Source organism: Pongo abelii, chromosome 9, assembly GCF_028885655.2.
Source record: "Pongo abelii isolate AG06213 chromosome 9, NHGRI_mPonAbe1-v2.0_pri, whole genome shotgun sequence".
NCBI classification, from domain to species: Eukaryota; Metazoa; Chordata; class Mammalia; order Primates; family Hominidae; genus Pongo; species Pongo abelii.
In genome coordinates this window covers 132654998-132670264 of record NC_071994.2, presented here as the reverse complement: position 1 = coordinate 132670264, position 15267 = coordinate 132654998, and the positions used below count along the sequence as shown (strand labels likewise).

Here is a 15267-nt window from a genome sequence, read left to right as displayed (position 1 = left end):
ATTACTCCACTAAATGGTTTCATACATTTGAGTCATGGGGTGCAAATTACATCAATCTCATATTTAAGCTGTTATCTACATTATAGTGGTTCCCAGAGTTGACTTTTCATTGTAATCATACAGAAAGGTTTTTAAAAATAGAGATTCCCAGAATCCACTCCAGCTTAGCCAGATACAATGTGAAAAAAAAATCTCATTCTTTTAAGTGATGCCAATCAACGGTCAGACATTTTTTCTCACTGAACCTAATGAGTATTCCATGAAAAATATCTGAAGTGTTAACTCTCAAGGCATTTGGTTGGCTTTAGTTGTTCAGCACTTTCTCTCTAGTTGATAATGAATGAATGAGTAGGAATTCCACCCTTGATTCCCCTAGGAAAGCTTTATTCAAAGAATGACAGCTGATGGAAGCACCGTGACCCACAGAGTGGTAGCGAATACTACACAGACACGGACACAGACCCCAGGGCAGTGAGGAGTGGAGAGTCACACAGCCAGATGGCAACAGGTCTGCAATCTCCCAATCACCTCCCTTCCCCCCAAAACCCCACCGCCTCTTGGAATCCCTCTGGAATCATTCAGAAACCCCAATCACCACAGGAAATGAAAGACTAACTGGCACACATTAAATTAGTATAAATATGTGTAAAAGAGTTGGCAGGTTCAAAATAAGTTCCAACAGAGCTGACGCATTAATTGCACCTTGCCATATATATTTTTTATATCTACACACACACACACACACACACACACAGTATGTTGCCTATATGTAAAGAGACAGACATGTTCTAATTTACACATTTTCGTATAATCATATCCAGTATTGGAGTCTATATTGAAAGAGACAGATGCAAGTTCCAATCTCAACCCTGCCACTTATTCATGTGACCCCGTTCCCATTTCTTAACCTCCTGGAGATTCACTTTCCCTGCCTGAAAAGCAGTGGTAATAGTAACTATTTCACTAGAACACATTTATGTATACAGGTACCTAGCGCAGTGCCGGGCACATGGTTACCATTTATTATTGTTGTTACTCCTATTTAGCAGCTCCCTAAGAAATGAAACATGCTGTTTAGCAGCTGATTGTTCTAACCAGCAAAGGCCCAATCTCCCAGCAGAAAAAAAGGCAAGCACTCCAATAGGATGTTCCTTCATGCCTTGCTCTAAACTGATGATTGAAAACATGCTTCCAATAGCCACAGCTGTCTAACGTGCTGAGGTTAATTAATGAGTTACCATGATATCCAGGGATAACAATATTAACAACACCTTCCCGAAATATCTCCTCTGGGGTGACTTACCAATTATTTCAGTAAAATGTTTAGTCATGGAAAAGAAAGGTCTTAGATTGGAACCATATTAAAACACCTTCCTCTCTCTCTCTTTCAGTGAAACACGTTTAAAATTTACCCTAAATATCCTAAATCCTTGCTTGTCTTTTCCGAAGTAGTTCCAGACAGAGGATTCAAAAGTGGATCTGTCAGGTTTGTTGCCAGTGAACAGACTCTCCTGGGTTGCAGGAGGAAGTCCTCCGCATTTTTTCTGACTTATGTAGTCCCACAGCAGCTCTTTGGAATATCTTCCTTGATAATGTTTCCTACATTCACAGCCCCAAGCCTGGCTAGTTCATTTTACGAGGAATAAGGTTTCACTGGAGAGTTCCAGGAGGTCGAAAGAGTAAGGCACAAGCAAAAGTGTCAGTCTGTTTAATGGATCCCAGCCAGAGTGTGTGACTACCTGGGTAAAATAAAATGCAGAAGGACTGTGTCCCGTAACCCGCGAAAGTCTGAACCCTGGTAATGAAACTGAGAGAGCCACCATCCTTTCCATCACGTCCAGTTTGGGCACAGTCCTCGTTCTTAGCACCAAAGAAAGTCTGGCCACACTGGCCACAGATCCTGTGGGTGGGGTGAGTCCCCCCCTCCAGAGCTTTAATTTGTTTATTTGTCTATGTATTTATTTAGCCAGACAGGAGTGGTGGCAGGAGGGGAAATGCTTTGGCAAACTCTTGATTGTACAAACTGTTTCCTCCACACTAACACTTTCCCTTTGGAAGGACACAGAAAGATAGAGCTCCCAAAAGGCCATGTTTTTGCCAAAATGTCTAAAAGCAACATTTCTAAATTGGGATTATTTTGCTGAGAAAAGAAAAATGTCTTTGGTGTTGGGCTGAATAAAGTTTCTGCCACTACAGTTGTCATTAGGGAGTAAAATGTGGTCCAGGTTTACTCCTCTGAACAATAGGATGCCCACTGATTACTGGTAACAGACATCTCTGTGAGATCACCATGGTAACATTCATCCCTTCTAACAGTCCCCGATACCACATATTGAATAAAGTTTTAAAATAAAATCATGATTATGGACTATAAAGAGAACTTGGACAGATAATATGCCAATATCAACATTATTCTTTCCTGCTAAGAAGCTACACGTTAACATTTTTAGATTATTTATTTCAGTCACAGCTGTCCTTAGATAATTTCTGTAAATGAAACTGTCAATAGCAAAGGACCACTGGTGAAATGCTAAGGGTAGTATATTGTCATATCAACAAATACTCATAAAAGCAAGGTGCAATCAGAGGCAGTTTATAATGATTTTAAACATCAGTAAGAAGAAGCAGAAAAACCCTGACAACTCTCTCTTGCACGACTGGGGGACCAAATACTTCACTAGTCAACCTTCAAAAGCATGTACCCAACTCAGAGACTATTTATTCTATGCCAAAGCATTACCAGAGAAACAGCGGTTATCTTGGTGATAAATAATACCCTCAACCAGCCAGACAAGGTTAGTAAGATCCAAAAGCCACTTTCAGAAGCCACAGTGGTTGTTTCAGTGTGAGTTGTACATATGTTTAGTTATAAAGTGTTCTCAGTTTCCCACTGTGAGACTATGTACAACAAGCTCTGTATTTAAAAGCTACTGTTTCAGGATAGAAAAGCTATTAAGAAAAAGATCAAAAGTTCCACAAGATTAAGAGTTCTGTGGACATGTGTGGTCTCTTGTGCTATCACTTTTCAATGTTCATGTTATGAAAAATTTCAGATGTATGGAAAAGTACAAAGAATAATGTCAATAACTTCTATGTAGCCATGACCCAAGTTTCTTCACATCGTAATACTTAGCCATATTTACATTAGGCCTTTTTGTCTTAATAAATAAATAAATTACACAGGAAAATAAAAACCAGTGGTTAGCACTCCCCACTCCCTTGCCCCTGCCTCTCTAAACAATATGTAGTATTAGTTTGTGCCTTTTCAACCATTTAAATAAATGGTATCAGACAGTACGTATCAATCTACAATTTTTTTTTCTCAACATTGTATTCCTAAAATGTATCCATATTAATACAAGTGCATCTGGTTCATTTATTTTAATTGCTGCATAGAATTTCATTGCATGGATACAGCATATATTATTTTAACCTTTTTCCTTCTGAAAGGACAGCTAAATTGTTTTTTATTTTTTACTAATATAACACACAGGTGAACATTTTTACAGGTATCCTTTTACACTCATACACTGGTTTCTCCAGGCACATACCCAGGAGTGGAACTGCTGAGCTCTAGGGTATGTGCGTCTGCAGCTTTGCCAGGTGTTGCCAAATTGCTCTCCAAAGTAATCGTACCATACAACACTCCCGCCGGAGTGTGGAGGATGCCTGTTGCTCCATCTCCTTGTCATCAACCGATTTTGTCCTTTCATTTTGGGCTACCTGGTGAGTGTGAAATGGTATCTCATATTAAGTCGGGTGTTCCCACTTATCAGCAAGGTTGAGCATCCTTTCATGTTTACTGGCCATTGAGATCTTCCTTTCTATGAATTGCCTGATTGTAGCCTTTGCCCATTTTTCTTATTGCTTCATAAGAGCTCTCTTTATATCTTGTGATTTTAGGAAAGTCACTTAGCTTCTAGGATTCTACCATTACCAAAGGAGATGATAAACCTATTTCATAGGGATATTTTGAAGCTGAACAAAAAGCACTGAGTCTAGTGCCTATTACATGTTAGGTAATTTCCAAACAGTCACTATTACTATTATTGCCCTGTCTATGAATATGGTTTAGGGTATAAAGTATTTCTATCATTTCTCTCAAGTTTGTGGCTCCCCTTGGATAAGTACTGTAAGACTCAGAAAAAGGAGTCTCAGCAACTCTTCTTGCCCATGATATTTCCTCAAGATAAGATACAATATCAGCATTCCGTTGTCTATAAGTTACCATTAAGGAAATGTGCAAAGTCAGCTCCCCTGGATATTGCTTAAACTAAGCATGGAAGTTACACTTCCTTCAATCCACACGAGACTGTGACCTCTTTTGGGAAAAGCCCATCATCCTGAGTCTCAGTGATGGTTAATTCACCGAGTGAAAAGGACTCTGGGAAAGAAAGACGTGGGCAGCGGGGGCTGGCAGGTTATTAATAGCATGCACTTGCCAGTACCAGGTACTTCCCAGGACAAAAATATAGCCACCATTTCATGAAATTTCATCGGGCCCAAGATCACTCCATTTCTCCACATGGTAAGTAATCCTTGAATAAGAAAAACCAAAGGATAATCATCCCATCACTTACCAAATGCATATGTTGGTTTAAAAAAAAAAGAAAAGAAAAGAAAAAAAAGAACAGAAGTGCTCTGACATCACCTAGGCAGCAGCCAATCCTATTCAATGCACAATGTGAAAATACTCATCTGGCCGGGCGCGGTGGCTTCCAGCACTTTGGGAGGCCGAGGTGGGTGGATCACAAGGTTGGGAATTTGAGACCAGCCTGGCCAACATGGTGAAACTCCATCTCCACTAAAAATACAAAAATTAGCCGGGCGTGGTGGCGGACACCTGTAATCCCAGCTACTCGGTAGGCTGAGGCAGGAGAATCACTTGAACCCGGGAGGCAGAGCCTGCAGTGAGCCGAGATTGCACCATTACACTCCAATCTGGGTGACAGAGCGAGACTCTGTCTCAAAAAACAAAAAACAGAAAATACTCATCTTTCCTCAATACCCAGAAGAATATGTTCCTAAGGACATGTTGGTAAGCTGGAAAGACGCGATAAAAAGGAATCCTGCAAGCGTGTCTGCTTGTACATGGAACGTAGTTAGTTTGGTGCTGAGATCCTCCCAGCTTGGCTTCTCTTCAGTCTTCTTTTGACCTGTGCATGGAGGAAGGCTGTGTCATCTGTGTGCACTCTGCCAGGAGGAAGCTTACAGAGCTGCCCTCCAGACCTCTCAAGTAGCCCTGAAATCGGCTTCAACTGGTTGACTGGCAGGGGCCCTTTTCAGATGTACTTGAACATCACCTAATCTTCAGAATTCTCTCCCTCTGTATTCAATTTCAACTGGCACTCAAGAAACCAGAGTCTCTCCTGAGTGACTACGGACAGAGGCCCTCTCTTCTCTCTTCTTCAGAGCAATCATATGTAAGAGTCAACTTGAGCTCAAATATAATTAGACCATCTTCTGATATCTATCTAGGTGCATGGCTTCTTCCTTAAATGTGTGCCAAGTTTCCACTTTCAAGAAGTTAAATTGCCATATAAAAATGCCCTGGTGATGATGAGTAATTTGACATGGTAATGGAAAATTAACTGTGTTTTTATTTAGAGCATTTATTTTAACAAGACTTTTCTTCTTCTGTTATTAAGCTGTAATAAAAATAAATTAAATCCTGAGGGTTCTCAAAAGTTTTCTGGTTAAAAAACAAGCAAAACACCTCTCTTCCTGGAGAGTATTTGTTAATGCCACCAAGTTCGTACAAAGTCCTGGTCTGACTCCCGTTACTAATAAATCCTAATGCGAATTCTGATTTTGTTGTCTGTGCTGTGGAAAGAAAACTACCGTTCCATCCTCTCAGGCAGCTAAAATGGAGGCAGGCACCGACAGGCAGGGCCAATGTGCTTCTCCACGTGTGCAGTCTTTGCACGAAGGCCCTCAATCCTTCTCTTCTTCTCGTTGTCATGCTGCTTCCAAGAGAAGGTGCCACCTGCAGCACAGTGGTCTTTTGCCCGTCCTTTGAGCACCTGTGGGCTTTAGCAAGTTCTCGGGTAAAAGGTGGCTAATTCAGCTGTGAGTGTGTCCCTAGAGCCACACTAGAAACACTAATTCCACAAGACTAGAGTGTAAAACAGAACTGCATCCCCAACAGAGCATGCAAAATGAGGCTTCAATTTATGCATATCACCTAAGTCCTTGCAGCCCTCTAAGCATATTCCAGCTGAGAGCTTGTCAATGGGCTTAGCCACAGACCCACCAACTCTAGTCCGCTAACTACGGTCATGGGCAGGACGTGTGGCAAGGAAGACCCTCAGGCTCCACAGCATGCACGTTCACAAGCTCAGTACAAATTACGAGGCCTCAGCTGGGTGGAGTGGCTCACGCCTGTAATCCCAGCACTTCAGGAGGCCAAGGCGGGCAGATCGCCTGAGGTCAGAAGTTCGAGACCAGCCTGTGCAACATGGTGAAACTCCGTCTCTACTAAAATACAAAAATTAGCCAGGCGTGGTGGCACACGTCTGTAGTCCCAGCTACTAGGGAGGCTGAGGTGGGAGGATCGCTTGAACCCGGGAGGCAGAGGTTGCAGTGAGCCAAGATTGCCCCACTGCACTCCAGCCTGGGCAACAGACCAAGATCCTGTCTCAAAGAAATAAAACAAAAACAAAAACAAATGAAGCGGCCTCAGCCCATGTGACGTACCTACCTTTGCATCTCTGCTGCCCCTGCTACCTGACCTCAAAACAAAGTGCAGATAACACCTAAAATTGCTTCTGGTTTAACATTTACTCAGTCTTCCAGAGTGAAGGCTAAATGCTGTGCAGAGCTTAAGCTCTGGATCTCAACCTTGAAGAGGCCCCAGCACGCATCTAAGTAGAATCAACTTCAGCCATTTAGTACCTATGGAGCAACAGAATTTCACAAGCCACCTTTGTTTTGCCTGTACAGCCCTTCGGAGGAACGCCGTGCTATGAGGCTGAGTCTGTGCAGCCTTAAGAATTTCAAAGAAACCCACTCTTTCTTTCCTTCTTCCCTTCTTTTTTTCCTTTTAATCTCTCTTTATAATTGAAATAATCCTTTGCAATCCCAACTCCTTTTCATATAGATTTTTGGGATATGTTACATTTAATCTTTTCATTCTGATTTCTAGGATATGCTAAAACTAACAACTTTATACTATCCATGTTTCTATCACAAATTCAGTCTTGGATCCGGAAATACAACCAGCAAAAAACAAACATATCTGTAGGAAATCAGCCTCATAATAGAGTTTCATTTGAGTTGTATGTAGCAAAGTTGATTTGACAATTTTGCTGGTGATAACACCCTGTAGGTAGAGTTGAAAGAGAAAATTCCACATAGTAAGCAAAAGTATTAAATGTTCACCTATCCCAATTCCGAGCTGCCTCTCACACACACTAGGAAAAAACAACAACAACAAACAAACAAAACAAAACAAACAAAGAAGGGCTTAGCAATGGTAATACAAGTAGTTGAGAGGGATTTTTTAAACACCCTAACTGCTAGTCAACAGTTAGATTAAGTTTCAAAATAATAGACTCAATGACAATGCCATCACCAAGCAAATATAAATATTTGTTGAATGAATTATTCAATTAAATGATAGTGAAGAGTGGACATTTGGAGGGGCATTTCAACCTGTGAATGAAATTTCTAATCATTTTTTCATTTGCTTTGAGAAAAATCAGAGCCAAAGAAGATACTGCTAATGAACTATTCATGAGTTAAAACCGACTCCACAGCGGGCGCGATGGCTCATGCCTATAATCCCAGCACTTTGGGAGGCCGAGGCGGGTGGATCACGAGATTAGGAGTTGGAGACCAGCCTGGCCAACATGGTGAAACCCTGTCTCTACTAAAAATACAAAAATTAGCTGGGTGTGGTCGTGGGCACCTGTAATCCCAGCTACTCAGGAGGCTGAGGCAGGAGAATCATTTGAACCCAGAAGGTGGAGGTTGCAGTGAGGCGAGATCCCGCTATTGAAAGAAGAAAAAAAACTGACTCCTAAGGAACCCCTTGGCATCTCTAACAAAAGAGTAGTGAGATAACAGCTAAGGATCCCAAAAGAGCTCAGTTCCAAATATATTCTGACCCTGGATGAGTCCCAGATCCCGTGCATCCCTCTGTTTATTTACCCTTACAATGGGAACAGGAGAAGCAGTTATGAGTAACTGCTAATAAAAGCCTATGTGCCTCTGGCAGAAATACAAATCCTTGTTGATAATGATCATTTTTCCCAGACCTTGGTTTATGTTTCTCCATTAACATTCCAGTGTCCAACTCTCAGGTTCCCAAGATCCTATGGGTTTGGGTCTCTGACTGAAAAAGACCAAGCTGAGATTTGGAGAGTCACCGGAGCCAACTCCATGAAGCACTAGCCAGCTCCCTAACTCCCAAACGAGACACTACACACACCTACACCGCATTTAATTTTTTGCTGGGATGACACCCAATGTTTGTGATAAAAATGCACCCAAGGACACTACCCCAAAGGACTTGCTTCTCTTGGATCCACCAAAGGATAAAATGTTCTCGATGCCACCTCCTAAAAGATAAACACCCTTCCCCAAATGTCCCTTCTAACTGGCTGGTTGACTGTCCCCTGGGCGTGACTGCACGGGTTAGTCCTGGGTGTGTAACCAAGTTGGAAAAGTCTTCCTGATTTCTGAGTACTATGACAAGGAGGAGAGTGGCATACAGTGGACTGAAACTATACCGCAGCACTGACGTGACCCTGGCACTTTGCAAAAAATACCTTCTGCTTGAGGATATTGATCTATGATTTTATGAGCCCCTCCAGCTCTGTAGGTCTAATCACCAAAGATCAGAGAGGTGAGAGATTCAACAGACCCATTCTGCCAGAGAAGGGGAAAAGAATTAGATTATAGGTTAGTGGAATAATTAAAAGTCTCATCCTGTTCGCAGGTTGTAAAATGTCCAAGTATCTACACTCACCTCCCCACAAATGTGCATGTGCAAATGTAAGGTAATTCTAGGTTCTAAATAGAAAAATTGTAATAAAAGTAATTGTACCATAGGTTCATTTATCAGTATCTTCATGTGAAAACCCTTAGGGTAATTGTAACAATCCTTATTTTTGTGAAGCAAGTTATCCGTTTTTTCTCAACACGCCTCAAATTTAGAAACTGCCTGATTCTGAAGATCAGACAGAAAGGCAGAGCCTTCAAAAATGACCACGCCGATGCTTCCACCAACTATTCGACCCCAAGAAACCAGCTTTCTTCAAGTGGGCTTTTCCACCAAGAAACGTTAATCACAACCGGAAAAAGAAAATAAAGCATCCTAAAGTTAAGCGTATTTATGATATCCTAAAATGCACCTCTTTTTTGGCCTTTGTAATGACGGTCAACACTCTGAAGTTTGAGAGCTCATCGCTGATTTCTAAATGGCATTACACTGCCTTCTGAGTAGGGATTACTGTTTACAGATTTAAGAATAAAACCAACTTTTTATATACTACGTAATTCTAAGCATATTCCACCCCTCACCAATGGCCTGAATGACACAACTGTTTTCAAATGGAGGCATTCTTTTGGGCTTAGCTGTTTAAACTTTAGTTTAAATGTAATGATAAACCTTTCTGCGGTGGGGCTTACAGGGAAAGGATTCCCTTTTGCAGTGTCTATTAAGATGATTTACGAGACTTACTAGCAAACTGAAAGAAATTTAGAGACAGCTTTCCAAGACTAAAATTATTGTGTTTATAATAAGAAACGGTCTGTTAAACAACAATTTTTGGAAGGTGAGGATTCCATCAAGGCTAGAATGTCGAACAATAAATTCCTGTCAGGTGATTATCTGCCTGAGATGAAAACTATTTCCATTTCTCAGTTTGCTTGAATACATGCTATTCTGCCCGATATTTGGTATCATAAATTGACCTTTAGGTTACTAAATCTACACAGCATGAACTGTTTCATTAGGCAGTGTTTTTTTTGTTTGTTTTTTTTTTTTTAATGCTGTAGTTTTCTTTCCATCCCGATTTTATGTACTTATTGTACATGCTGGTAACTTTTTAATTTTGAGGACTTTTTTTTCTCTTAGTTTTCATTATTTTACCTGACACAGTTCACTTCTGTTACACTTATTTAAATCTTAAATCAGCAAATGAAAGGCTGAGAAAGTTCAGTAACTTTAATTCCAATGTATGCCTTTCACTTGAGCTTTTTATGCATTGCTTCCGCCACCAGTGCTCAACATTTAGCTCCATCTAGCAAAAAAAGAGAAAAGAAAAAAATTACAGTGTCCTTTGGGATGCCAGCAACTTATTGTTGTTTTTTTCAATTAATAAGAAAAAAGATTAGTTCATCTAATCAAAGATTTTTGTTCTGACCTTAACTGTTAAAAACAAAAATGCTTTGAAAGTATGGTATTTGCAAAACCCCTGAGAAGACACTAATGGGATTCCCATGATCTAATACATGTAAGGCTTTAACTGTAATTGTAAACCCACTGAAGGCTTATGATCTGAAAGTATGAACTACTGTAGCCAGTTTTTATGGGTTTAATTCCACCAGCAAATCCCAGTTTCTATATTTTAATTCTCAACTAGAGCAAAATAACGACACATTTTCAACTAACAATCTGAAAGAAGAAAGTACTGGAATAATGGAGCCAGAAAACCATTGCCAACAGCCACCCTCTACCACGAACCATCAGTGAACTTTGAAAAGCACAAGACTGAGCAATACTTAAGTCTGTGACATACGTGCATTTCACTTATAACACTCACAAAACTACATATGAATCATTTTTTTCCTCTGATTTATTTCCCACACAAGGTTCAATAAAACACGGCACTTACTCAGCCACCTCTGACTGAATGACTATTCTCTGCAGCTATTTATTACTCCTCTTCTGCCACATTTTCTTCTATGATCCAATTCCGTGACTCCTATAAGCCAGGAAAAGCTGCCTTCAAGTCAACGCAGAGCACAAAGTCACTGAAAATTCTGCTGGCACTAGGCTCTACCTAGGTGCTTAGAAGTTGTTCTGTTTTGTCCTGGGAATGTCCCATACGCAATGTTAATGACTGAAACAGATCCTCTCTTTTTCCTCAAAGGGAATTGAGTTATTATAACAAAGGATGATTTGTGCTCAAAACAATACTCAACCTATCACCCCTATTCAGTATATATGTGTCCAAGGGTCCACAACCACCTACACACAAATGTAAAAATATCAGTTCTCAGGAGATCTATCTTGTTTCTAAAATTTCTTATTTGTTCCTTGTTTCATATATTTCTTGGTTTTAAAAATTCACTATTACAAGGCTTGCTATGGGACATCAGGCCTAATTCTACCTTACAGACAAATTAACTTTAAAAAGGCATAACTGAATACAGTATACATTTTACAACCAAATACATGTAGGAACAATTTGGTTTTAAAATAACTTCACTGTATGTATTTATCATATGTTTACTGATTGTCATATAGGGACTATCAATGGAACCAAGAGAAAATACAGGATTCCACGCATTGAGCATTAACAACTCAAATGTTCCAAAAAATATCTTCCAAAACTGTTGGCCCTTCATTTTTTTCATTGTAAGGGTAATTTAATTTATCTCATGCCTCTCACGCAACTAACATAATCTCAAAGGTTCTTTTGGTTTGGAAGTACTTTACGCTTACCTTTAATGGAAAGCACACTCAATAACTTTTTTCTGATAAAAAGTGCTCCTACTTCTTTTTCGTTTTATTATACCCATGTTCCATAACCTAAATCCTAACAATGCCGAGATACTTTGAAACTTGGATCTTCTCTTAATGCATTCAAAATTTTAAAAGTACCTTGGATTTATTTTCGATAGAAACTCTACTACGTTTTCAATATATGTATTAAGTTCTCTTTATCCTTACTATTGCTCTTAGCGCCTGTGAAGAGAGAAAACCAGGTGTGAGTAATGTTTTCACTGTTATCATTGTTGGTTTTGGTCACTTAAGACAAACGAGGGTGACCTTTTCTGAAGACAATGTACTTCAGAACTACTTTCCCAGAGGGCGATCATTTTAAGCAAAGCTCAGTGAATTCTGGATTTTGTTGAGAACCTCAGGATACTGATTTACTTGCAAAATTCACAGTGAAGACAGTCGGAGGTTGGACAAGTTAACTCAAGGTGAGACGCAAGGCCGCCAAGCTCGTTTGAAATTCACACCACCACTTCCTGAAACAATGATTTAGGCGCTGAACCTGGTCAAGTGTTTGAACTTTCAGCAGGGAACGAGGAAGCGTTCTCCTCCGAGCAGGACAATCAGGCGTTGCGCGAGCAGCCCACTCCTAAGGCCCTGCCGCCTTTATTTTATTTCCACTCGTGCGATCCACACCTTGCGTGGCCCTTCCCGGCCGCGTCGCAGATGCCTTTGCAATGCCCACCGCTTGCTGAGGCGCAGGAAATGAATCCCTTAACTTAACCCTTCCTCTCGCCCTCGGGTCGCAAAGCACAGGCGACCGATACGGACGTGAAAGCTACCGAACCCCACTTATCCCCTAGCGGAGCGTCTTACCCGTACAGGAATGCAGGGGCTTGGGTCGCACGACCAGCGACGGGCACACGGAGTAGAGGGAAAGTTTCTCAAAGTAATCGCAGGTCTCCTTGGAGAGGATCTCGTCGATCATGAAAGTCTTGTAGCGCCGCCTGGCTGCTTTGAGCTGGCCGGGCGAGCTCAGCCTCAGCTCGGCGTGGCAGTGCATGGTGAGCCGGGGCGAGCGTCCGCCGGCCCGAGCGCGGCTGCGAGTGCCCGGCCCCCCGGGGCCGCGGGGCTGGCGCGACGGCGGGGCCTGGGCCCCGCTCCCGGCAGCTGGGGAGGCGGCGGGCCTCGGGTGGCGCGCGGAGGAGAGCGAGTAGCGGGCGCGCCTGCCGCGCGTCTAGACCCACCCGCAGATCAGCATCTTCGCTGAGCCTTTCTGGGACAACGCAGCTGTCAATCAGCGCGAGCTTCCTGCAAGGCCGGGTGCGGAGTGTGTGTTGAGGGGAGTCCGCGCCCACCCCGCCCCCGCCCGTCCGTGCCACTCCGGCGCCGACCTGCGCGCCTAGTGCCCGGTGGCTCTCAGTCGCTGCCTCCCGCTCTGGTGTCTCGCGCTCCTCTGCCTGGCTCTCTATTTTAAGACGCTCGTTTTGGCTCTCCTCCCCCTCCCCCCCGGGACGCGCTCCAGGTGTGTGTGCAGGAGTGTGCGCGCGGTGCGGGGAGCGCGCACCGCCCCAGCCCGCGGCCAAGGCCCAGGCCGGTAGCTCCCGGGGGCAGTGTCCCCCATGAGCACCTTAGTGCCTGTCCTGCCACCCGCCGGCCTGGCTCCCAATGTCCACAACCCAGCGGGAGGGCACATTCAGGTCTCTTACTAGAAAGAAGTCTAGTCCTCACTAGGCTCCCGGGACTTCGGGCCACAGAGCCAGTGCCCCCTAGGACCCACCGTGCCTCTCTCCTTCCCCGCGTGGACGGTTTCCCGAAGACCGCGGCTTCCCAAGCCCTCCACTCGCAGTCTCGCAGCCCGCGCTGAGCCTGCGCGCTCGGAGCGTGAGACTTTTGAGCTGAAGTTGCAAACTTGTCTGCCCCAAAATCCCAAATCATATATGACCCTGGCCCCGTCCGTTACCCTAATAAGAAACTGAGAAGAAAAAAAAAAAAAAAGATAAGAAAAGAAAAACTAATAAAAGTGTGAGTTATCGCCAGGCGCGGTGGCTCACTCCTGTAATCCCAACACGTGGGAGGTCGAGGTGAGAGGATAGCTTGAGGCCAGAGGTTCGAGACCAGCCTGGTCAATATAGGGAGACCCTGTCTCTACAAAAGAAAAATTAAAAACAGTCAGGCATGGTGGTGCACGCCTGTAGTCCCAGCTACTGGAGAGGTTGAGGCAAGAGGAAACCTGTAGTCCCAGCTACTGGAGAGGTTTAGGCAGGAGGAAATCTTGAGCCCAGGAGTTCGCGGCTGCAGTGAGCCAGGATCGCGTCACTGCACTCCAGCCTGGGCGACAAGAGCGAGATTCCGACTTTTTAAAAGTGTGCGGTTTTTTTAAAAAACACTGTTTATAAAAACATTTTTTCCTCGTTGGAAAGAGGAAAAAGAGCTGCACGATTCTAGGGAGCCGGCGGGCACTGGGGCAGCCTGTCCCATTCGGGCTTCTCCCAGCGCTCGAGTCTTCCGGCAAAGGGGCTTTCAATCTCCGGATCCCTCGCGATACGACCGGGTTAGAGAGTCGCGAAGACAGGTGTTTATTGGGTGATTTGCCTTTTTCTTTCCAGGCTCCTAGTCTTAGGGTCTGTTCCAATCAAAATCTGTACGGACTTTAGTTGTTCATTGGAATTGCTGCGTAAAGAGGACCCCGCCGAGCCTCCGCGCCCGGGAAGCCTCAGGCCGCCTGAGTCGCGCCCGGTGTTCGGCGAGAACAGCCCAGTGCACGCCCGTTTCCACGAATTTATGTTGGAATGAGTGTGCACAGGATTGGAAGGAAAACGCACGACAGGGACACTGAGAAGTATAGACGCGGACGGCCTTCCCTAGGGCCGAGTTTGGGCCGAGTTTGGAGACATTTCCTCCCCGCTCCCAGCCTAGAAGCAGTGCGGGCGGGCTCTCCGCGGAGCTGCTTGCCCAGGGGGCCCTGGTGGCTGCGGAAGCAAGTAAACGCGGGCGCCTGGGCCGGTGGTTAAACTCGGAGGGAGGGACACGCCCAGAGGACTAATCATTAGGCTGTTAGAGGAAAAAAAAAAAAAAAAATATATATATATATATATATATATATATATATATATACCGAGTCTCACTCTGTCGCCCAGGCTGGAGTGCAGTGGCGTGATCTCGCCTCATTGCAACCTCTGCCCCCCAGGTTCAAGAGATTCTCCTGCCTCAGCTTCCCGAGTAGCTGGGATTACAGGCGCCTGCCACCGCGCCCGGCTAACTTTTGTATTTTTTAGTAGAGACCAGGTTTCACCATCTTGGCCAGGCTGGTCTTGAACTCCTGACCTCGTGATTCACCCGCCTCGGCCTCCCAAAGTGCTGGGATTACAGGCGTGAGAAAATAGATGTTAACAGGCCAAGTCGCAGCCTAGCGTTAGACCAGGCCCGCAACGCGTCCTTGAGGAACTTCATTCCCGAAGTATTTGCAAACTGGCCTCCCCTCCCTTCCTCTCCAACTAGAATTGTTTTCTTTCATTCTCTTTCTCCATGCAGAGGCGGCTGAAGGGCAGGCGAGAACTGCTGCCAGGTGTCCGGGTGGCGCCTGGGGTCCTGCC

General features: G+C 43.9%; 1 protein-coding gene across 1 annotated transcript in view; it reads right to left on the bottom strand.

Moving 5' to 3' along the window:
• Positions 1-12922, bottom strand: part of BARX2 (BARX homeobox 2) — a 77809-nt gene extending 64887 nt beyond the window's left edge. The window contains exon 1 of the mRNA XM_002822696.3: positions 12548-12922. Coding sequence (XP_002822742.3) covers positions 12548-12734 — 187 coding nt within the window. The 5' untranslated portion in view covers positions 12735-12922. The remainder of the gene's footprint in view (positions 1-12547) is intronic.
• Positions 12923-15267: the final 2345 nt, after the last annotated feature.